Source organism: Macadamia integrifolia, chromosome 9 (genome assembly GCF_013358625.1).
Source record: "Macadamia integrifolia cultivar HAES 741 chromosome 9, SCU_Mint_v3, whole genome shotgun sequence".
In the NCBI taxonomy this organism is placed as follows: domain Eukaryota; kingdom Viridiplantae; phylum Streptophyta; class Magnoliopsida; order Proteales; family Proteaceae; genus Macadamia; species Macadamia integrifolia.
Window position 1 is genome coordinate 2316147 of NC_056565.1, and position 23881 is coordinate 2340027.

The following is a 23881-nucleotide window of genomic DNA, read 5'->3' on the forward strand; positions in this document are numbered from 1 at the left end:
GACTGTGTTACTTGTGACTTGACCCTGCAGTTCTCTTCAAGTTTCTAATTATTTGATTCGAGTCACTGGCTCATGTGTTGTATTGATGCTTCTACAAAACTCAAGAAGCACCCTCCCCCCAGTCCTTAGAAATTATAGTGCCTCTGGGTCTATCATAATCTGGATTCTGAGAATGCCCAGAAGTAGAAGCACCAAGGTCCCATCTAAACATGTGCATCTTTGGAAGCAGCTTCTCACCCATGAGCTGACTATGAGAGGCTTATCCAAATATAAGAGATAATTATCTTTCCTAGGTAGCGTTGAGTGTTGTATAGAACCTTTATTTATCGACTTTCACTTTTGCAATTTTTTTTTACCCCTCTAAAACCTGAAATGTTGTTCTCATAGAATTGAAAATAAATACATGAATAGAGTTTTGCCCCATGACTTCCCTTTCTTGTTTTTCTTCTTTACTGGGAACATTCTTTATTCTTGACAAATTTGGAGTTTAAATTATTTATCGTATTGATAGGTGTCTGACTACACTAGAGGATCTCAAACTAGATTGCAAGTTGCGACCACTAATTCCAATGCTCATTCTTTTTTTAGGATTTGTTGTCTTTGGATGAGTTCCCAGTCTTTCTTTGTTAAACTATGTTTTCTATGTACACCTCCTTCCCTCTCTTTGATAATTTGGTATTTCAGCATGGACGATTTTGGGCCCTCATGTCATTAGCATGATGTTGTAGTTAATTACCATCTTAAATATTTAATTTCACCTTCATATATCGAGTGACTCCGTGGAAATTAGTTGAATTCAGTCACAACAAAATCAATCTTTTGGTTTCCTTTGTTGCACTTTTTTCAATTCTTTTTCTTTTCGTTAACCACTCTTAACACTTGACTAAGGGTTTTTAACACCCTTGATTTTCTGTTTTTATTTCCTTTGAGCAGGAGTTAGGAATTTTCAAGCTTTTTCTTTCCTTTAAATTATAACTATCTCTCCTTCAATACCTAATGATATTTGATCCCATTCGATGCCTTTATTTCCTTTTATTTTGAGGAGGTTTGGTGGAGGCTTCAAACTATTGGTTTTCTTAATTGTTGTAGATGATAGTCTTATTCATTTTAAGAAGATGTATGTGTAAGTACATAATGTGAATCTTGTACAGTATTAGTATCGCTATATCAGCTGCCAAACAACATTTATAGTGTTTTCAATTAATGATAGATATTGAATTATATGGATAAATAGTTCTTTCTTTTCTTGGATTTTTCTATGTTTTTCTTCATTTTATTTCAATTATTTGGGGAATCATTTTGGATCCTATGATTCATGATTTGGATACCAATTTGATTCAACAACACATCATTGGGATTCTACAATTTGATTTGGTGTTTACATTTATGCTTGTGGTTCCATTTAAACCATGATTTTGTCTTAGAATAAAAGCTCCCATTGAGTGGTATGCCACGTCACTGTTTTCACACATTGATGCAAATATGTTCTTCTTTCTAAACATTTGTGTGCTCAATTCAATTTCCTCAGTCAATGCTGGAAAATGGAGTCTTTAAAGTTGTTCATAATTCTTTTTATTGGATCTTTAAGGCTTCATCTGTTCCAGGTTAAAAAAAAGAAAAGTTTTAGGTAAAATTTGTACAACTCAACTCAACACTAAATCTTATACCGACTAAATGGTCAGCTACACAAATCATGCTTCGATTTTCATCTCTATTTCCTACTTAAAATTTTGTTATTTGAAAATTTTCCTTCTATATTATTTTATCTGAAAGCAAATGGAGCCTAACGGAAAAGACAAACCAATTAATTGGTTTAGAGAAATTAAATGAAAACACATGCAATACAAGGATTAAATTTTGAACTACCTGTGACGTTGAAACTTTAAATCACTACAATCTAGCTTTGGAGTGTTCTGAGTTTGTCAGTTCAATCCTATTCTCTAACAAACTATGCATTGGGTGTCTCTACACATTATTTTGTTGTTGAGATTTCATGCCTAACTACAACAATATTTTCAGTTTCATGCTTAAGTATAATAATATTTTCAACAAATTTCAATGCCATCAAATGCATTGTACTTTTAATGACCTCCATTTAAAATGTTGCTTTCACTATAACATGCGATTGTTGAATCTCTCTCCCCTCTTCCTTGTTCCATTCTCTTCCTCTCTTTCACATGTGCAATTTTTCCTCACAAACACATTAAAAAAATATATATTTATCCACGTGCATTTGCGCGTGTGTCTTTTTACTAGTATATATATATATATATATACTGGTAAAAACGCATGTGTGGCCATTTGTTAGATGGTGGAGAAAGTACATGTGTTTAAACATAATGTTTAAATGCTAATGTGGGAGTGGAGAATAAAATTGAGTAATTAGTTTCTTAATTTAGTAAGTTGGTCTAAAAAGCAGACAAAATAAAATTTGGATTCAGGATTATGCGTTTATCAGATAAAATTGACCTAAACAAAAAGATCAAGCCTTAGATAATCCAAAGTGACATTGTTACAACGACAGCTAAGCGCCCCTCTGCCCTCTAATAACAATTTCAACTTTTTTTTTATTAGAAGAAAAAATATGATCGCCTTTTAGTTCCAATACGTATCAAAGTAAAATAAAAGAAGTGCACACAGAACTAAAAGTCTTCCATTGCGAAAAAAATCTTAAAATGTTGGAAACTTTTAGCTGGTAATCAGATAATTCACGCTAAATTCTATGGAAAAATATAACTCATCAAGATGTTCCTAAAGAAAGATACAGGATTAATGCAGTAAAGTTCTAGCAGGCAACTAAAGTTATTATTCAAAAGTTCTGCAGTGCAGAACTCCATGCATGGCAACAATTTCAAACATACACTAACAGGCCAAAAGCTAATAGAATTTAGGAGACAGAATCGCATCCATTTCATGTGAGTGTAATACCATTGGAGAATATTTATTTACCTAGAATTTTCATCGGTCACTTTGTCAACATCTGGCTTCTTGTCAATCTCACTTCTTACTTTGTGAAGTAAGGCATAGTCTAATCCTTTCACTAAATGCGTGTGTTTCACGTCACCTGAAGAACATTCATACAGTACACACAGAGATTTCATCCAGCAAAGGAGAAGAGGAAAAGTTCTACTTTCAAGAGCTAGAGGACGTTGCATGTATTCGTGGATTTCAACTGTTAAGAACCATAAAAAATCGACTCAAATAAAAGACCTCCTCAATCTAGAGAGAGAGAGAGAGAGAGAGAGAGAGCAGGTAAATCAAAATTCACATATGGCTCTTTAACTAGTTGAAAATCAGTGAAACTGACCTCCAAGATACTTGGGCTTGGTAATGTTTCCGTTCAACAACAATTCATGTAAAAAACGGAAATTTCAGTTTTTGTGTCAAAATGCCTTTTTTTTTTTTCTTTTTTTTTTGGAACGAAACTAGAACGACGGAACTACCTTTTGTCGTTCCGTCAATTCTCGTTTCTACCATTATTTTTTTTCACGTTTCGTTTAAAAAAAAAAGGAAACACACCATAAAATCACCAAACGCTTTATTCCGTTTTTTCGTTCCTATAGAACAAAAGGACCCCAGAAACATTATTCTGGAACGTTACCAAATGCAGCCTTGCTGTTCTCGATAGATATCTTCAGTGCATCGGCTGACCTAAAAAAACAGCACTGTAGTGATTTAGGCATCCACATAACTTTACGGCAATAGAATGAAAACTGAAGAACAAGCTCCAGCTACCCCGAAAAAAGGAAAAAAAGCACTCCACTTAAGTATGAGAGATGGCCCTCACGGTATATCAACAGTCCCAGGACGAGCCACGGCGTGAAACGCTCTGAATTAGTTGGCTCATAATCAGGATTTTGATCATCTCTGTGCTCCTTGGGTCGGTCTCGATATTTTGGAAGTTCTAGTTCTTCTTGCTTCTCCTCTATGACCAATCGAAGAAATAAGAAGTTAATAAAAATTTAAAACCAAAAAAAAAAAAAAAATTAATAATACAATTTTTCTCTGAGATAGCCATTGTAGATCCTTGAATTAAATGTAAGACCATGAAGAATTGTAGATCCTTCACTCTCAATGGAGCAAAGTGACCTATAAGAATGCATATGCTCCCTACAAAACATACCAAAATTTACCTTTCTTCCTCAAACATAAGAAAATAAAAAAATGTTTTCGCAACGAAGATTAGAGACTTTTAGTTGATAATCAGATTATTCACACTAAATTCTTAATCAGCATATCAACTAATACGTTGATCTTTCAATGAAAGCAACAATGATGTACACAATATCAACCATTGATGAGAGATTAAGAGCAAACAGAAGTCAATAAAAATTACTACAAGCAACAAAAGTCCACACAAATCAAGAGATTCTTCAAATGTAAGTGTCACTCTCTAACCCACGAGAATGTGATATGGATTCCTGCAACAACAGATAGTGGTAGTTTGGATCTAGGAGGCTAGCTTTATTTTGTCAAGCAGCATTCCCTCAAGGAGAAGAACCATGAGAGGGCTCACGATTAGGGTTATGGAATAGAAGGAGTCGAGGGAGAGGAGGAAGTCGTATGATGGTGAGAAAATTATTTGATTGAAAAAAAAAAAAAAAAAAGCAATCGGAGGGAGGGGATATAGAAAGACAAAGATTTGGGCCAGATATTATATGGAGAGACAAAGAACAAATAGAGAAACTACTTAACAAAAGATTAAATATAGAATGATTTTATTAAATAAAAATCTTTTAAAAAGAGAAAGTAATGTGAGAGAAAGAAAAGGAGAAGGAAAGTGTGAAAGAGAGAGAGAGAGAGAGAGATAAGGAAACTATTTTAATTATAAAAATTTTAAGATTTTTTTTTGAGTAAATGTAGGATTAAAAAGGAAAAAAGGAGAGAGAGAGAGAGAGAGAGAGAGAGAGAGAGAGAATCAGGAAACTAAAATTCGTGAGAGTTTGAGTGTGATATATATCATGAGAGTATATATAATATAATATAATATTATAGTATGATCATACTATCATACTATTAAACTACTATCATATAAAAGCATGTACTCATGCTTCGTGGCTAAACTTTTCTTGGACTACTTTATCTATTTTACTTATTTAAATACCTTATCTTTTTCATTATCTCCTTTTTCAATCCTTTTTATTTTTTCAATATTATTGGTACCCTTTATATTTGGTTTTTGGGATCTTTGTCATATTATTTGTCTCAAATCTCAGTATCAATTTCGTGGCTTAATATCATATTAGTCTCCTTATTTCTCTCTCTCTCTCTCTCTCTCTCTCTCTCTCTCATATATATATCATACTATTATATAAAAGTATGTACTCATGTTTCGTGGCTAATCTTTTCTTTGACTTTTTTACCCCTCTTACTTATTTAAATACATCATATTTTTCATTATCTTTTTAGTCAATTCTTTTTATTTTTTCGATATTGTTGGTACCCTTTATATATATTTTTAATATTTATATATTTTCTAAATTTTAGTTTCTTTATTCTTATCACATCCCTTTCCTTATCTCTCCCTCATTTTTTCCTACTTTCCTTTTCTTCCTCCCCTCTCACACGTTCTCTTAAGTTGGTCTCTTTTTTCTTAAAATCTATATTTTGAAGAGTTTTCATAATACAAAAAAAATTCTTTCTAAAATTTCTCCCTCCTCTCTCTCACGATTCTCTCTCTCTCTCTCTCTCTCTCTCTCTCTCTCTCTCTTCTTTTGAAACTCTTTTCCTTGGACTATTTTATCTTTCTTATTTATTTAAATACCTTAAATTCTTCATTATCATTTTTTTCATATTCCTTATTGTTTCTATTCTTTTTGGTACCCTCCACTTTCTCTAAATCTTTAATGCATCCATTTTTCCCAAAAATAAAAGATCTTGTAAATCTTTCATTATCACTTTTTTCATATACCTTATTGTTTCTATTCTATTTTGGTACCCTCCACTTTCTCTAAATCTTTAATGCATCCATTTATCCCAAAAATAGAAGATCTTGTAAATCTTTCATTATTACTTTTTTCATATACCTTATTGTTTCTATTCTTTTTTGGTACCCTCCACTTTCTCTAAATCTTTAATGCATCCATTTTTTTCCAAAAATAAAAGATCTTGTAAATCTTTTAAAATTTAATTACTATAACTAAATATCTCAACCATCTATTGCTTCTTTCCTCCATTTGAAATTAGATTATTCAGTCGGAATAACTTTATAAGCTTCTCGTTTTCGAACCGAACTCTCTATCCTCCCATCTGATTCTAACGACTCTTGCCAACCATTAGAGCAGCCGCAACCATGGCCGAAAAACAACCAAAGGGAAAGGGAATTGTCGAGATGGCCGTAGGCTACAGTTAATATGAGTGTGCTTTCCTTACCTCTCTCTGTCTTATCTCTGTTTTCTTTGTTTAGCACAATTCTGTGACTAAGCGATTGGAGTATTTCATCATTATTCAATCAAAATGGTTTCCACAAGCAAGACATGAATACAGCAACAATTCAACACTGCAAGTTTGCTATCTCTTCCAATTCAATTCCTGATTTCCGAAGAGGTATTTGTATTTGGGTAATTTTATTAGTATGCAACTATCCTTCTCTCCCTTTCTTCTCTTATTTCTGAAAGTGGGAAAGAAGAAATCATTTTTTTTTTTTTGAAAAATTAATTTGGGATTGCAATTTTGGTTCCTTCAAAATTGAAAGTTTCATTGTCATTAGCCTATATTTCACTTTCCTCATGTTATTTGACTTCTTTTTATTTACTTAGTTCTCATCCCTGAAGTTCTACAGCTAATGCAATCAATAAGGTAACCTGCAAATCCAAAACAAAGAGAGAGAGAGAGAGAGAGAGAGAGGGCAGCAACTTTCATATCCAATTTATGATATATAGACTTCGATAGGAAATTTTGGGCTGTGGAGGAGAGTTTAGTGAGTCAATGATTTTTTTATAGAGTTTTTAATACTGGAAAATATTTCAATATTGCCTTTTTGGTAAAGTCAAGTGTAACTTTTTCCTTTTTCTTCAATCTTACAGCTTGAGTTTGTATCTTAAGACTTTTATATTCTTTGCCCAATCTGTGTAATAGATGCTTCCCAGGTTTTCAATTTTGTTCATGTTAGTGCATTATTATAATTGAACAAATTCTTTAATATCAAATGTTCGGTATTCCCATAAATTCATTATAGGTTTCCTATTTTTATAACCTAGAACATGATTTTTATTAACAATCATCAATCCTACATCTTCAAACTTATTGTAGGATCATCTCTAAATTTTGCAGTGTCATTGGTTGCTGCCAAAATGTTCTTATGTTAGTAAATGTCCATGATTCTTTTTTGCAGGATCAATTGGGCGATGCTTTACATTGAATTAGGCAAGTTATAGGCCTTGTATGTGGGTTGCTGTGGGGTGCTGCCCCTTTCGTTGGAGCTATATGGATTGTCATGTAAGTTCAAATATACAGACCTTTCGCAATACCATTGTATTGAATATGCCTCTTTGCAAATTAGATATACTCTGCCTTTGTCTTTAAAATATTTTCAGATTTCATGGATCATGCACCAAACTTCATTCACTTTATTTTTGCAAATTCTATTAACGTGGATATGGTTCCTGTTCAGCTATATTGTTTACATTATTAAATTATCGTATAGGTTCATCTCGTGGCAAGGATCATCTTTGAATTTGAGTTTGGCACTATAAAGTGTCTATGTGCTATTTTTGTTACACATGTGCCCTGACTCGGTCTAATTTGAACTGTTGTCCCAACAAATGAAACTTTGATTTAAAATTACTCATTTATGTTCTCACATGCATTTTCACGACTCTCTCTTTCTCTCTCTCTCAACATAAGAGAACAAATGAAACTTTGAATTAATATTACTCATTTTTGTTCCCACGTGCATTTGCACGTGTATTTCTTACTAGTATATATATATATATATATATATTACACACTACCTCTTTTAGATTTTAAGGTGGGTGGAAACTGGGAACCAAAAGATCATATTGGCCAAGCAATCTCAAACATTTGGCTGGGCTAGGCTGGGTCCATATTTTTTCCAGACTGACCAGAAATGATTAATACACATCATATTAGGCCTTATCAAGCTGGAGCCATTATATATTATCAAGTAAATTATAGTAGGCTTATTGCTTCAGATCATTTTGTGTTTAAGCTGGCTGTGGTGAGTGACGACTTGCTATTAGAACGGCCCTCTCTTCAACCATCCAAATTAGCCTCTCAAGTGTTATCATCCATTCGGAGTCCTTGGTTGGCTGCGCTAGGCTGGGTCTATATTTTTCCTAGACTGACCAGAAATGATTAATATACATCATATTAGGCCTTGTCAAGCTGGAGCCATTATATATTATCAAGTAAATTATAGTAGGCTTATTGCTTCGGATCATTTTGTGTTTATGCTGGTTGTGGTGAGTGAAGACTTACTCTTAGAATGGCCCTCTCTTCAGCCATTCAAATTGGCCTCTCAAGTGTTATCATCCATTCGGACTCCTTGGTGCTTATCAAGTGTCTCTCCCCCTCTTCCCCTCCTTTTAATATCTTTTCCATTGTCTAGGATATCTTACTTTTGAAGTCATCTTTTTTCCTTTTGTAGCATTGTGCATATTACTATGGGTGAGATTGGGATAGCCCACCCTATATCTAAATGGGTCCTATCCTTCTCTCATCGTGGATTTTTGGGGGTCTTCCTTTCTAAAGGATCTCTGGAATACTGTAAAGCTCTATTTGCCTTGAAAGGTTGAATAAATTGTCTTTACACCAGAAAAAAAAAAAAAAGAAAAAAAAATCATTTATAGTGGTTTTAACTTTCAACACACAAATTATAGGACCATGAGAGCTCTCATCTATGGACCATAAATTTGAGGATTGAGGGCAAAAGTGCTACCCCTATCAAAGGATTAAATCATTGAGATGGATCCAAATGTAAAACTTAGTCTTAGATTTGAAAAGCTTCATAGGTTTTACCATGGATTGTCCCTTATGCACTGTTTGTTGAAATAATATTCTACATTAAAAATTTCCTTCACATAATATTTTTAAGTATTTTGTGTTAAAATTTTAAAGAAATAGTGAAAACCCCTATTTTATAGAAAATTTGAATGTTTTTTACACGCCGGGAAGAATTACTAGGAAGGCTGATATCCCTTCCTTGATAGTTTTGCCTCCTAACAGTGTTGGCTGTTATGATGGTTTCCGATTCCTTCCTCTAACAAAGTAAAGGTTTATAAACCTTTATTCACCTCTCTTTTTTCTTTTAATGTTTCAATCAAGGAATTCGGCACCTTGAGTGGAACATAAGCATACAAGTACTCTGGGCCCCCTTTTAAGTCCAGAAGATGGTGAATTTAGGATACTAACATGATTAAAAAGACAAGGCATAACCTCAGCAAAGTTATTAAGTGGTTCATTACATGTGGGTATTTTTGTCTTTTGATTGCTTTTTTTTTTTCTGAGATTGAAGGGAGGGGGGGGGATATCTAGATATAACATTATTGAACAATAAAAGAAAAAGTTTGACTGTTGCTCTTGCATTCACTATATATATGTATGCCTAGAAATGGTCTAATTCCACATTGGCTCTCAAGAATCCACCACAAAAGCACTGGCTAGCTGTTGGGAGTTGAGAGGGACAATTCATTAGGATATTGCTAAAGCTTCTAGTACCAGTGAACTCTCATTGGGAGTAAGAAGAATTATCCAGGTCTTTTATTTATTATTTTATTTTATTTAAAGGATTGAATTTCTTGTCTGGCTGTATGCTAGTTTCCTTCCTATGTCTATCTCTCTTGTCCCACAGTAGCTAGTAGATATGTCAATTTTGTAGGAGGAAATCGACAGTAATTCCGATCATGTACAATTCCATGCAATATCACCTTCAAGCGGTGACACGTGTATTGATACCAAAACAATGGCCCAGATCTGGTACAACTAATAAAACATTAAATCAGTGAAAAAGCATTTAAATCAGATCTGGGTCATTGTATTATTATCAATACACGTGTCACCGCCTGAAGGTGGTATTGCACGGAATTATACGAGATCGGAATTGCAGACGATTTTTTTCCCAATTTTGTAGGAGGGAGGAGATCGAAAGTAATGTACACTATGCAGTTTGGCAAAGTTCTTTCTCCTTTATATATATTTTTTTGAGAAAATAGTTTCTTTGGGAGAGTGTGAGGGCTACGTTCAAACACATGGGGGCAAAATGATTGCCCTGCATCCAAGAAATTCGATAATGACCCCTAGCTTGATACTTCTACATGTTCTTCCATTGACTCCCGACCATGCATAGAGGCCATGCTCCCTCATAGGAAACACTTTTCCCATTCTTCATTTTTTATTTTCTATTTTGGAAGGGGTATAACTAACCTAGTAACCTGTTTTCCTTTCTGACTTGAGCAAATTTACAAGGAAACAAAATTTTTATTTTTATTTTTATTTTAATAGAAGAGGGCAATCTTGATATGCAGTGAACTAAACTAGCCCAATCTAATTAGGCCAAGGCTGAAAGCAGACCAATTACTTGATCTGTAATACGAGCCCAGACACACAGATTGTCATTGAGTCAGTGGAGAGGGTGAGACATACAAAGGAGAGAGAGTAGGAAGTTAGCGAGGATAGAGAGAGAGAGAGAGAGAGAGAGAGAGAGAGAGAGAGTTCTTTTGCCATACATGTTAAGGTGCAACCGTTTGGATCAAGATTTGGTAGAAAGAAAGTTCTCACTCTCTCTCAACGCACACAAAGAGAGAAAGTATTCTCTCTCTCACACACGCATTTGCACGTAAACTAAGAGATTCGTAATGAATGTTGAAATTTAAGTTTCAAACCATAGTCAAAATAGTCTTTTTGAATTTAATTTTCCCTCTCAAAAGTGTATTTTCTATTTTGTCTTTAGTACTTGTGGAGTTGTAATGAAGACATATGACAATGTTTAGTCCCACATTAATTTGGGAGGAAAGAAAACTTGAACATATATATAAGATTGTTTCTTAAGAGTGTAAGCCCTTTGGAAAGGAATTCTCCCTTGTCATGTGTGTGTGCCAAGTAGAACCTGTAAATATATTTATTGTGGGATGTTTTTAGTTTATTGCAATTGCTATGTTCTCTATTTTCTACTTTTGTCATCGATTTTATTGAACTCCTGAGAATTACCTTCGGACATACCTATGAGAATTGCTTATTGGAGTGCACCTTATGCAATTTGAGAGTAGTTTTATCTTGAAGGTGAGGATATATGGTCAACCCAGTTGCATACATATACAAGATGTTAAAATACCTTAAAGAAAACATATAACTATATGACTCAACTCTACAAGTCAAAGGATTTTTGCTACTGTTTTAGAAGATCAATTTGAACAAGTAAATTAACCTTCTACTTAAAATTATATAAGTGTCACTGTTAGAGTCTTATACCTATTGCCTGAACTATTTTACTTACATTGAATGCATAATAGAAAATGAAATATGATTCATGAAAAGCCTTTAACGCATAATTGTCACGGGTCTAGGTAATCCAAGTCATTGGAGGGGCTTTGGACAATTATGCTTCAATCCAAAACAAAAATATATCCTAGCAATATTGTTCTACCTTATATTAAATCAAAGAAAGAACCCTCATCTTGCCCTAGGGCCCAATTTATAAGAAACCTATCTTTCTCTAGGGCCAACTTCTCATTTCTTAATGTATTTTACTATGAAATTTTTATTTAGCATTTTTATCCGGTGAAGGTATGAATCAGCGAGTTGACTTAAATCCAAATTCCATTGTATGCTTGTTCTTGTTGCTAATGTTTGGTCTTGTTAATGGTGAAGCATCAATGGTTGGTTGGTTTTAATTATGTCATGTTTATCTCTTTTTTATCTAATTTGTTTTGTATTTTCTTGCCCTATTGGTGTTTCTGTACTTTCTATATTTATTAATAATTCTGTAATTTTTTATGAATAAATTAGCATAAATGAATGTTCCCTAGTGATGCGGCCCCACCCTTACACCCAGATATAGAAAGTGATTGAAATGATGCTCAATCTCACCTTTGTAAAATTCAAAAAACCTACCCCCTGTTTATGTGGATGTGTGTCCATTTATTGGCCCTATGTTGACATAAAGATTGTACGCGACGATTAACCCAAGGGGGTAGCGCAATTGGTGAACAACAAACTTGGTATGAACCATATACTCGGACATTAGGCCACTCATATGGGGTGTTTAGTGATCTTCACTGGTTTCAATGAAAGTTAAAAAAAAAAAAAAAAAGTTATGCTACTAAGGAGCATTCTTTTCCCCAATTAATTATTTATGAATTAATTCAAAGACAACATAAATTACAACTTCAACATTTATCTCTTCCTCCCCCCGCCCCCCCACCAAAAAAAAAAAAAAAAAATTGAACATCCATTGATCAATATTAATTCAAGAAACTACAAGTACTCTTTTTTCTGATTCATTTTTATTTATTTATTATTATTGTTGTTATTTTATGTATTACTTTTAGAATGTATGATTTGCTTTCTTCATAGGTATGGAAGTACCGGTGGAAATCTTATCAATGAAAAATGTTTCTTTGTCTCTGGAAATTGAAGATGAGCGTCCTATTTCTTTGGAAAGTGAAGTGTTAATCGAGGATATTTCTATTTCTCTAGAAAGTGAATTTCTAATTGGTGACATTCCTATGATAGAAGAAAACTATACAACTTGGAAAGATAAGATGGAAAGTTTTTTGAAGAACATAGGACTATAGGATTATGCTGTTGGAGGAAAGTGTGAACCTGAAAATACTCCCAACAAAGAATATGAGGATTGGAAGCTAAAAAAGGGAGAAATTATATCAATATTCAGAAAAAAATGTGGAATTAAGACACGACCATATATTGAAGGACTATACAATATCACACTTATTTGGAAGCAATTGGTTACCATGAATGAGTTCATTTATCCAACAAAAACAGGTTAGTAATATGGTTGCCACCATATATTATTTTCTTGAAATTTAATACAGTTATTTCAAAGTTATTTATTTGTGTGGGATAAAAAAAAATTCAGTCATGTACTTGTCCCTATCAGTGGACTGTGGTTCTATGAGGTATGGTTCTTATGATCAGTCTTGTGCTTATCTCTCTCAGTCGGCTAGGTTCTGCCAAGTTGGTATAGTTGTCTGGTTGTTTTGGGCCGACTCAATATTTTTGTGTCTCTTTGATTTTCCCTTTTGGCTTGATTTTGCTTTAGACATAGGTCCTTTTTTTTCTGTATTTTTTCCTTCTTTTTTTTGGGGGGGGGGGGGCGTGGGGGAGGAGAGAGAGAGAGGATTTGATGAATATAATTTTTAACAAAGTTTTCATTCATTTCACCATTCCATCCTATGGTTCACAAACCCCAAACCCCTATAGGGATTTTGTACCTTCCCAAAATAACCTCCTGAAACTCTCTGGATGCATTTAAAGCACCGATGGTGGAATGAGTTTAGGAAAACTTTAGTCTTATATTTTTCATAGGGAAGTGTTTCTTGTGGGGAATGCAGTTACTACGTGTGAATGAGGCCAATGGAAACGCATGAGGAAGCATCAATAAAGACATCATATTCCATTTCATGGGGGTTGAGCCGGTAATTTTGCGCCCCTCCCATGTGTTCATGCAAGGCTACACTCCCCACAGAAACCATTTTTCCATTTTTTAATTACACAAAAAAATAAATTTTTCTTTCAAACACTAAAGATAAAAAGCCATGAAGAATGAAAGTGCTTTATCTTGGTAGGGAAAGTGAGGAGAAGCACAAATTACACATGGTGCCTCCCCTTTTACAAAGCTATTGTAGATGGTAATTGGAAGACTGTCTCGCAGTTCCTCTCAGAAAATGAGGGAGTTCTTACAGTGAGGCTCACATCAGAAGGAGATCTTCCTATTCATGTGGCAGTTCAACAAGGAAAGGTTGAAATTGCAAAAGAGTTTATTAAAAAAATGCCCACAAAACTTCTATCAGAACAAGGAAAACATGGTAGAACAGTCCTTCATGTTGCTGCTTCAGGTGGGAATGAAGCGATCGTCAAGGCTATTGTAGAAAAAGATGCGAAACTAGTGATGATCAAAAGCAAATACTACATGGATAGAATTCCGATCATCGTCGCTGCAAGGGCCAGCAACAAAGATGTGGTGAATTATCTTTATCCGATCACCATAAACCAAGAAGCTATTCAGAAGGAAGACAACAATGGCCAACGTGAAATAACTAGAGCTACAATTCTTACTCGTCTAATTTTTGGTGATTTTTATGGTAAGTATCTTCCTTTTCATTTATGAATTATATCTCATCATGTAACTATTCTAAAACTAAAGGGCAAACCTCGACGCAATAGTAAGGTTGCTCTATTGCAACTTAATGGTCATTCTGAGTACAAGTCAGAAAACATCATCTCCCCAAAATAGGGATAAGACTACATACATTATAACCCTCTCTAAACCAGCAGTGATGAAAACCTCATGCACTATGTATGCCTTTTTTTTATGACAGTGTTGTCCTAAAACTTGATGAATCATTGACTTGGTGGAGAAAGTGAACAAACCCATTTGAGGGTTTAAGAACTAGACCAAATAACCAATAACCAAGTAACCATTATGAAGGCATCTCTCTTGATCTTTAAAAATTTGTCCAAATGTAATAGTGCACATTTCAAAACTCTTAGGCAAGTTCTTTCAAATGAATAAAAACACAAATAGGATTTCTGACTTGGAATTAAATACTAATTTGGAATAGAAATATTGCCATGCACAGCCTAATCTGCCAGTCTGTGCCCTCTATTTGAGAAGCTGGACCCTTGATTTGTCTTTCAATTAATTTTATATTGGCTCAATGAGTTTACTCAACTAGAACACCAACGTATTCATATCAATAGGCTCCCAATTGATCTTTAAAGTTAAAAAAAAAACATTAACCAATAGAAGGTTGGCATTCACAATTGTCAAGAGATAAATAATTTACTAAGGGAGATGGATCACCATCCGGTCATGTGGTTACTACGCTAGCATATGGACCAATGAGAGAATATGTAGAAGCATCAACCATGGGGATATGATGGTCTTTTCATGTGACCTTATGTCTAGGCCTAGGGACATACAACCACGTAACGTTGTTTTTCCTATTTATTTATGTATTTTTTTTTTTGTAGAGCAAGCTTTCGATCTACTAAAGAAATACCCACATTTAGTCTTGACCAAGGATGATTGCAAGTATACAGCCGTGGAAGCACTCTCGATAAAGCCTGCTGCATTTCAAAGTTCAGTACCAAACAAAAGAAGAATTGGGACTTTGGGATATTATTTCATGAACTCATGTAAGTATTTTCTTTCATCAATCCCTTCTTTTGGTTCTATTCTTAGTCTATACTCAATACAAAGGAAGCAGGGTTTTACAAGCCTCAAATTTTTATGGAACCAGATTCTATATGTAAAGAGAAGAGAAGACATATTGAGAGAGAGAAAGAGAGAGTCCTGTGATTGTGGAGTATGGGAATACCAATCAATTAGATAAGGGCTGCCCTCCTTTCATTCATTAAATAGAATAGCTATTACAAGTTCTACTAGGAATATGAAATAACAAAATAGCTATTACAAGTCCTACTAGGAATAGGAAATAACAAAATAGAATAATTGGAAACTAATATTAATTACTACTTCTAATTGTATTAAGTCATAATAGGACTAGGAAAACCCAAACCAACAGACTTAATAAGATTAGGAAAACCCAAAGGAAGAGTTTGCAACTTGTGATAGATTCCTCTTTTCTCTCAATAGACTTCTAACACTATACATGATTATAGTCCAGGCTCACTTGATGTAGCCAACTAGTTACTGTTCAGAAAAAAAAAAAAAGGGACTTAAGACTTTTAAATGGGCCAATCTGGAGAGGTTATCTAGGTAGGCCCTAGTTTTGCCATATGGTAGATGTGGCACATAGAGTCACTTCTTCGACAGTCTGAATCCCGCCTAGTCAGAAAACCCATGAATTCTTTAGAGTGGGCCCATAGGCTAGCGAGATAGAATGGATAGATACTAATAAGCAAGCCAAGCCTAGTTCTCCCCGATAGGCCTTGATAGCTTGCTTTGGAGTTTTTCCTTATATATAAATTGTCCTAATCATATATCAAGTTTTAATCCAGTCAGAGATGAATCAACATCAGTACAAAGTGTTGAAACACTGAATACAAACATCAAAACATGGAAATCCTTATATTGTAATTGTGCGTTTTTTATTTTTTTATTTTGTTTTTGTGTTTTTCCATAAATAGATTACTTTTGTGATGACTTTCTTGAAAGGGTACAGCATGACACACAGTGCCTGGCTTGTTAACATATTTTTGATTCATTTTCCTGATCTATGAATCTAATTTGATCATATGATTAAAAGCTAGCTATCTAGTTCACTTTGTAACTGATCATATTACAAATGTATAATTCCCTCTTATGTGTATTAATATACTTGGACCAGTGCTAGATGTTCATGTTGATATCAAAAATGCTCGTTGGTGCACGAGAGGAGACGTGGAAAATTCTTTCGATGCCAACGAAGACAACATTCAAGGTTTTTTCTCTCGATCTCTATCTGAGTCACATTCTCCCATAGAAAATACTTCTCCAATAAATAACATATCTATTGGACCAAGTTTCCCTGAGGTCACGCTGAATGGGAATCCATTCATTGCAACAGCTTTAGATGGGAATAGGGGTGGTATCGGGAAGGTATACTGGGAAAGTTGTAAAATCCTATAGGGGTTTGTGAACCTTAGGATGGTATGATGAACCTCACAGAGCCTGGTGAAAGAAAACTTTCTCCATATCTATTAGTTGGTCCAAGATTCTAGGAATCGACATCAAATTGGCTGATCAGTCTTTGCCAATATATCAATGATCAATACTGATATGGACCAAGGGTAAAAGGGTAAATAAAAACCAATTTTCATTGAAAATCAGGGAAAATCTGTCCAAGACGGGTTGACTTGGACTCGTATGGTGTTGGTATCAGCCAAGAGTCCAAGACCGATACCAACCTACAGTTTGATCGTAATGACAAGCCCCATTCACAGCCCTACACATGTTCTGATTGTATGATTGACAATTTCCTTTGAAGAGAAATGAGCTACATGATACTAGCTCGGCTTTCTTAGTAATAATATATCACAATAAGAACATTTCATTCTTATGCAGGAAATATCATGTGTGGACTATGCACTAGTACAAATTGTATTATTTTTCAGTTTTGCAAGGATCTATGGCTAAGCTTCCGCTGGCTATTTCAGAATGCACTTATTAAACTAGGTGAGAAATTTCTAAACAAACCAAACCCCCAAAACCCAGGTCGTCATCATCATCATCATCATCATCATCATCATCATCATCATTATTTATTTATTTATTTTTATGCAAAGCAACCATTAGGGGCAATACAAGGGATCCATAGAGGAGCTATCATTATCTATATATGATACTATTATTTTGAGAAAATTTCATTATTACTCACTTTGGGGTTTTCCTTTACAAAATTACCCACTTAAAGTTTCAGTTAACAAAAATATCCAAAATCAAGTTTGGGTTTACAAAACTATCCATCCAAAGTTTCCGTTAACAAAAATATCCAAAATCAGGTTTGGATTTACCCAAGACACCCAGTTTGGATTTACCCAAGACACCCAGTGATTTTCTTTCATCTTTTTACTTACAATCAGGTATTTTTGTTAACTGAAACTGAGTGGGTAGTTTTGTAAACCTAAACCTGAGTTTTGATATCTTCGTTAATTGAAACAATGAGTGGCCAGTTTTGTAAACAAAAATTTGATATTGGGTATTTTCGTTAACTAAAACTTTGGGTGAATATTTTTGTACATGAAAAACTAAAAGTGGATAATCATGTAATTTTTCCTATTGTTTATCGCATCTAGCCCAAGGATTTAGTTTTTGGTATTGTTATCGTTCATACGATATAGAAACGGATCGATATCGATAAGGATCGGTCCATATCAGTCACTTTTGCCCCCTTGCTTTTTCAAAGAAATATACATTTTTTACTGTTTTACCTTGAATTGATACGGGGGTAACCAATCAAGATCAGTCAGATATCGATATCGGTCTCAATATGATATGGCCAATACAATACCAATACTTGAAACCATGATCCAGCCTTAGCCCATCATGAAAGTCTAACTCTTGCTTACATATATATACAATGGTAGTGCCTCATTGCAAGTACATATATGAGGAGAAGTTGAAGCATTATGAAGCTTATAAGCTAGTAAAGGAAGTATGGAGGCTACTATCAGAAGTTGAAGACCTTGAGGAGGCTCAGAATGATGTACTGGTTTCAGCAATGTTTCGAGCAACAAGGCATGGGATTGTTGAATTTATCGAAGAGTGTATCAACAACTGTCCTCAACTTTTATCACGATTGAGAATTACATCAGATTTCAGTGCAAATGAAGCAGGCCAAACAATATTTCATCATGCAATCAGCAACCGCCAAGAAAAGATTTTCGGGCTTATCCATCGCCTAGGCCCATTGAAGAATGATATTGCAACCATGAAGGATGCATCAGGAAACCGCATGTCTCATCTAGCTGCCAAAAAAGCACCTACTCAGAGGCTCAATCAAGTTTCTGGTGCAGCTCTCCAAATGCAACGTGAGCTACTATGGTATAAGGTGATTTTTCATTCCTTGTTTCTTCCTTCCCCAAAAAAAAAAAAAAGATATACCCAGTACATGAGGCTAGCTCCCCCGTCACTGCGGGTTTGAGAAGGTTCATAATATATGCAGTTTTACATACAATGTATCAGATGAAGTTGCCTTATTTTCAGAAGTAGGAGATGAATAAGAGTGGTCAAGATGGGTAAAGATAGTCTCCTTTCGTGTGTGTGGGCGCACATGTGCATGTGTGGAGATTGGATCTGCTGCTCGGGTGAGCTTCCAACATCTTTCCATTTTGCTTCCAAATATACCCTTATTCACCCACACCCATGTAACGGTAAGAAGTGGGACAGGTGTTGGTTTCTCACTTGTACGATTAAGTGATCATACAAGCAACGGATCCATTCTCCGTGTGTTATGTGTGCCTGAATGGAAGATCAATAGTATTCCTCTCACTGGCTATTCCCCCTAGTAAGAGGGGAGGACTGTATGTGATTACTATTAGATCTCCAACCCAGAGAAACAATACCATTCTTAGAACGAAACTTGGCTGCTACAACCCTTGTTACCAACCAGGGGAATGGAATCTCAGGGGTAGAGGTGGAAAATTCACCCTAAGTAGGTATTTTCAAACCTGCCCCTGGGATTCCATCTCCTTGGTTGTTACCATGGGGTAGCTGCAACCCGGGCAGCAGTGAAATTTTTTTCCCATTATTGTGAGTGGATAAACCTTTCCTTTCCCTTCTATAGAGGTAGTTGCCTCTCTCTCTCTCTCTCTCTATATATATATATATATATATGTGTGTGTGTGTGTGTGTGTGTGTGTTAATTTTAATACATATATATATATATATATATTCCTCTCTATTTCAGGAAGTGGAAAGTGTTATGCCCTCCATCTATGCGTTATATGAAAACAATAAAAAGGAAACATCAATAGCATTATTCACGGAGGAGCATAAAGAACTACTAAAAGAAGGAGCAGCATGGATGAAAGATACAGCAACACAATGCATGGTGGTAGCAACACTAATCACTACAATTATATTTGCAGCAGTGTTTACCATCCCAGGTACCAATAAGGAGAGTAGTTGTGATTATGCAAGAGGAGTGGAATACAATTACATACATGGCAAGTTTCCTATAATTTTTGTCATATCAAACATATTAGCCCTTTGCTCTTCTGTTGCTTCAATGTTGGTGTTTCTAGCCATTATTACTTCACGATATGCAGAAGAAGACTTCTTATCTACTTTGCCTCGGATGTTGATGATGGGCCTTTTATTTCTCTTCGTCTCTATAGTGGGGATGATGATAGCCTTTGTGACAGTTATCTTAGTCATGCTTCGCTACGAAGTTCTATGGATCTCCTTGCCAATTGTCTTTGTAGCAATTATCCCAGTCACTATATATGCTTTGGTGGAACTTCCTCTCTTCATGCAATTGATGTTTACCACAGCCTCATCAGATGTCTTCTTCGGGAAGAGAAATTTAAATAAGCATGCATGAGTGGGTAATAGTAGTACCATTGGTGTATGTTACAGGGAATACTAAGAGAAGTGTCTGGTTAGTTGTAAACTTCTTTATTTGATTGGTTGAGTGAAATTAATTTGTATACATCATTAATTTATAAGCATCATTAAGGAGGGATTTTTAGCCTATATATATATATATATATATATATTAACGAGGATGGAACGACAACAGTGGATCCTGACAAGATTGGGGTTGCTAAAGCGAACTGCTAGTAGTTTGGATTCAATTGAGGATAGATAGAGAGGATTTGCTCTTGTTGTTCTTTGAGAGACAATCATTTTAAAGTGAAAGTGTGAAAACTATTGGACATGTGTTTCAGTCAAAAGGGTACAATAGTCATTTTAATTATTCACTTAACCGTGACTCACAGTAAGGGGTCTGAGTCTAATTTAATAAAACAAAGAGGGTGTTCTTATAATAGTGGCATTCTCCAAGGATGGCATTGTAAATTACCCGTTTTTAAAAGGGTGCGTCAAGATTACCTTATCTTGAAAGCTGATTCGCATTACTTGGATTGCACCATATAAGACGTTTACAATTTTTACCTAAAAAACAAAAAGGATGTTTACAATTTTGCACAAACCTACTATTTTCTCATAATGTTTTCCACTTTAATGGTTGTAGTGGACTGAGTTCATGGTAGTTTATTGATCAAAGCTAAATTGTCTTTAATATCATTGTTCTATTTTTACAACAATTGTTGAAGTTTTGAGTTTCAAAACAATTAACTAGTCTCTTCTTTTGTTCAAGATCTTTGTTACTAGTGAAGCTTGTGAGCTAAAGTTTAGTCCCACATTAGAAACTTGTAAATGTTTCTTTGGGTATATATATAAGAATTATTATTTAAAAGACATAGGTTCCTTAGGGAGAAGTCTCTCCATTCTCTCATGTGGGGGGGTTGTCAGGGTGCTTCTTCAATCACGCATGCACACATCGAGCTGAACCAGACCGTGGTCGGGTTTGGGTGTGGGCGTGGGTCCTCCCTTTCCCTTATTTTTTAGTCAAATGTTTTTGGCTCCTCAATTTGAAAATTTGGAACCAAAAATACCCAGTGCCTACAGGCAAGAAAATACAACAAAATCCAAAGTGTTATTCGTGGGTCACAATGTCTCTCTTGTGCACTGTCATACTAAATACGTCTCTGTACTGTATCCTAGTTCCATTTATTCTTCTCTCCTCACTCTCTTTGAGTTCTTAGTATAGCTTACGTATTCCTTTTCTTAATCACACTTAGGAGTGCAACCTTTGTGATTAGGGGGAAATTTTATCTTGGAGGTAAAAGAGCGGGTTAACTCTGTATGCATAAATTAGGGGTTCTTTAGCACCTTAAGAAGAGTATCTATATACGATTTCACCCTACTGTACCTACATATAGAATCTTCTACTACATCAACTACTGTACCTGATTTCTATAATATATGTGGACTACATCACAAGGTCTGTACACCATTTACGTTTCATTTCAAATAAGCCTAACACTGCCCATTTAACTATTATTTTACAACAATCCAGGAACATTTGGAACATTTCGTTTCTTAAGGTGTTAAAGTTTTTTTATGTGTTAGATATAGTTGGCAACGAAATACCCATTGAGGTCACTAATAAGGATGGATCAACTTATGGTCTTACTGCCAGTGGGATACTGCTAAATATTAGTTTCACTGCATCTCAAATCACTCATGGGGTAACTAATGTTGGCTAAAGATAAAGGGAAAAAACCCCTTGGATATAAAAGACTCAAGGCTAATCTTGTTGGGACTAAAAAACCAAGGTTCATTCAAGATGACACTTTGAGTGAAGAAGGACAAAAACTTCAGAAAACCAAAACCAAAGATTATTTGTTTTGCTTATAGCAAACCGGGACATTCCAAGAAGGATTGTCGGAACAAGGAGTTTTTTGAATATCAAAAGGTGAAGGCAAACCTGATTGAAGAAGATATTTTTTCAGCCATGATTACTGAAGTTAATTTGGTAGAAAAACCAACGAACTAGGTCATTGATACTGGTGCTACCAGGCATATTTGTGGAGTCCGTAGTTCTTTTACTAAGTATTTTACTATCAATACTAGAGTTAAAGTGTCACACCCCGTTCACACAGAATCGGGCCAGTGACCGGGTTAACACCGGTTAACCCAAACCTGCCAAGATCATCTGATATAGTATTCCACCACAGCATACACACAACTAAGAAATATTTTATTAGTTCAGCGGAAGACTTGGTTTACCTGTGAATATTCCCATAATACTTGATACCCGAATTGTGATACAATAGTTAATTACATGTGGGCCCGAAGGCGTGATATTTACACAATAAGAGTACAATTCACATATCAAGTACATAAAGGAAATCATCAAAAATCAGAGTATACAGCTTGGCTCGGTATCAAAGCCTAGAGCTCAGCTCGGTATCAAAGGTTGAGCCCAGCTCGGCATCACAAGGTAGAGCTCAGCTTGGCATCAAAAGTGGACCTCAGCTCGGCATCAGAACTGCGGTCCCACAGCACAACTCTTACACGAGCAATCAGTGTCGTGCTCTAACTCCTCAGGGGCCCACCAGTCCTCTTCAGGGAACTCAACCATGGGACCCGCCTCGTGCTCATCTAGTTGATGACCTGCAAAATCATCTAAAAGAGGTGCACACGTGGGATGAGCTCACTAGCTCAGTAAGTGGAAAGATGGACCACACAGCAGTCCACACAACAAATCACAACCATATGCACTACATGCTATGCAATACATTTTAAATCACATCTACCTAAGCAACATTACTAAGTCTTTGGTTTAGTGCTACTACAACCACAGTGCGCGTATGCTCCGGGTATGAGCCGCGAACTCCATCCCGCGATACGCCCATAGGGTTGTTGGAGAAGGCCCACCGTGAGTACTCGAAAAAATAAAAACATGCCAACCACTAGCTCTCAACATAAAGTAAATGACTGAAAATTAAAGGTGCTGACTCCAGCAATTTAAAAGCAGTACGATTGGCCCTCTTGAATATACCACCGGGGTTGCCGACTGTCCTAATGACCAGCCGGGCGTAATGTCTAACCGCCACAGTGACCTGACAACCGCGACCACTGCTTCCCCCCAAATGGTAACCCAACACCTTAACCCCTGTTAGGAAGGGTCGTAGCACGGGAAGGTGATAATCCTAAACCGCATGTTCCTATATGACAATAATACGATTGCATAGTACCACCGTGTCCCATACCACGGGCCACCAATGCACTCGTTTCCGAGCCGACTATGGCATCTAATCTATTAATGCATCATGCACAATGATGTCAACATTCATCACAGAAACATATTATCACTTGGCATTTAGAAAATAGACACAACACCCATGCATAACCATGTGAGAATGACTAAACTATATAGCATTTTCATGATGGCATGACTAGACTAGATGCAATTAAATGAATGCCAAACAATGCCTTGAAACAAGTCCAAACGTCCTATCCCCACTTACCTGTAGTGTACAAGGACTCCCGTTCGGTACGGGTGAGATCCGATGCCAGAAGCGTGAGATTTGGTGAACCTATCAGGAGTGAGTGGGGTTAGTATTTCATCATTTTAGAATCAAGATTAACACGATCCAATGATACGATCATGTTTAGAATCCTAAAAGGAGGTCACATGTCCGATTTAGGTCCAATCGGATGTAAAAA

General features: G+C 35.5%; 1 protein-coding gene across 2 annotated transcripts; it reads left to right on the forward strand.

The window, feature by feature from the left end:
- Window positions 1-9595: 9595 nt before the first annotated feature.
- LOC122088756 lies at window positions 9596-20338 on the forward strand. 2 transcript variants are annotated; one of them, XM_042658080.1, is made up of 8 exons: window positions 9596-9715; window positions 12532-12960; window positions 13764-14279; window positions 15172-15336; window positions 16491-16583; window positions 17207-17317; window positions 18229-18692; window positions 19551-20338. In XM_042658080.1, the coding sequence occupies exons 2-8, from the start codon at window positions 12930-12932 to the stop codon at window positions 20184-20186; spliced, it is 2016 nt and encodes a 671-aa protein (XP_042514014.1). In that variant the 5' UTR covers window positions 9596-9715; window positions 12532-12929; the 3' UTR covers window positions 20187-20338. The 2 variants fall into 2 exon arrangements, with proteins under 2 accessions (XP_042514014.1, XP_042514015.1); XM_042658081.1 differs by having other exon boundaries at window positions 9596-9697.
- Window positions 20339-23881: the final 3543 nt, after the last annotated feature.

Bases quoted from the DNA above. Each gene is read 5' to 3' on its own strand.
- LOC122088756 (XM_042658080.1), top strand. From the start codon at position 12,930: ATGAATGAGTTCATTTATCCAACAAAAACAG. The intron at 12,961-13,763 runs GTTAGTAATATG...TTATCTTGGTAG, and splicing joins CATTTATCCAACAAAAACAG to GGAAAGTGAGGAGAAGCACA. The intron at 14,280-15,171 runs GTAAGTATCTTC...TTTTTTTTGTAG, and splicing joins AATTTTTGGTGATTTTTATG to AGCAAGCTTTCGATCTACTA.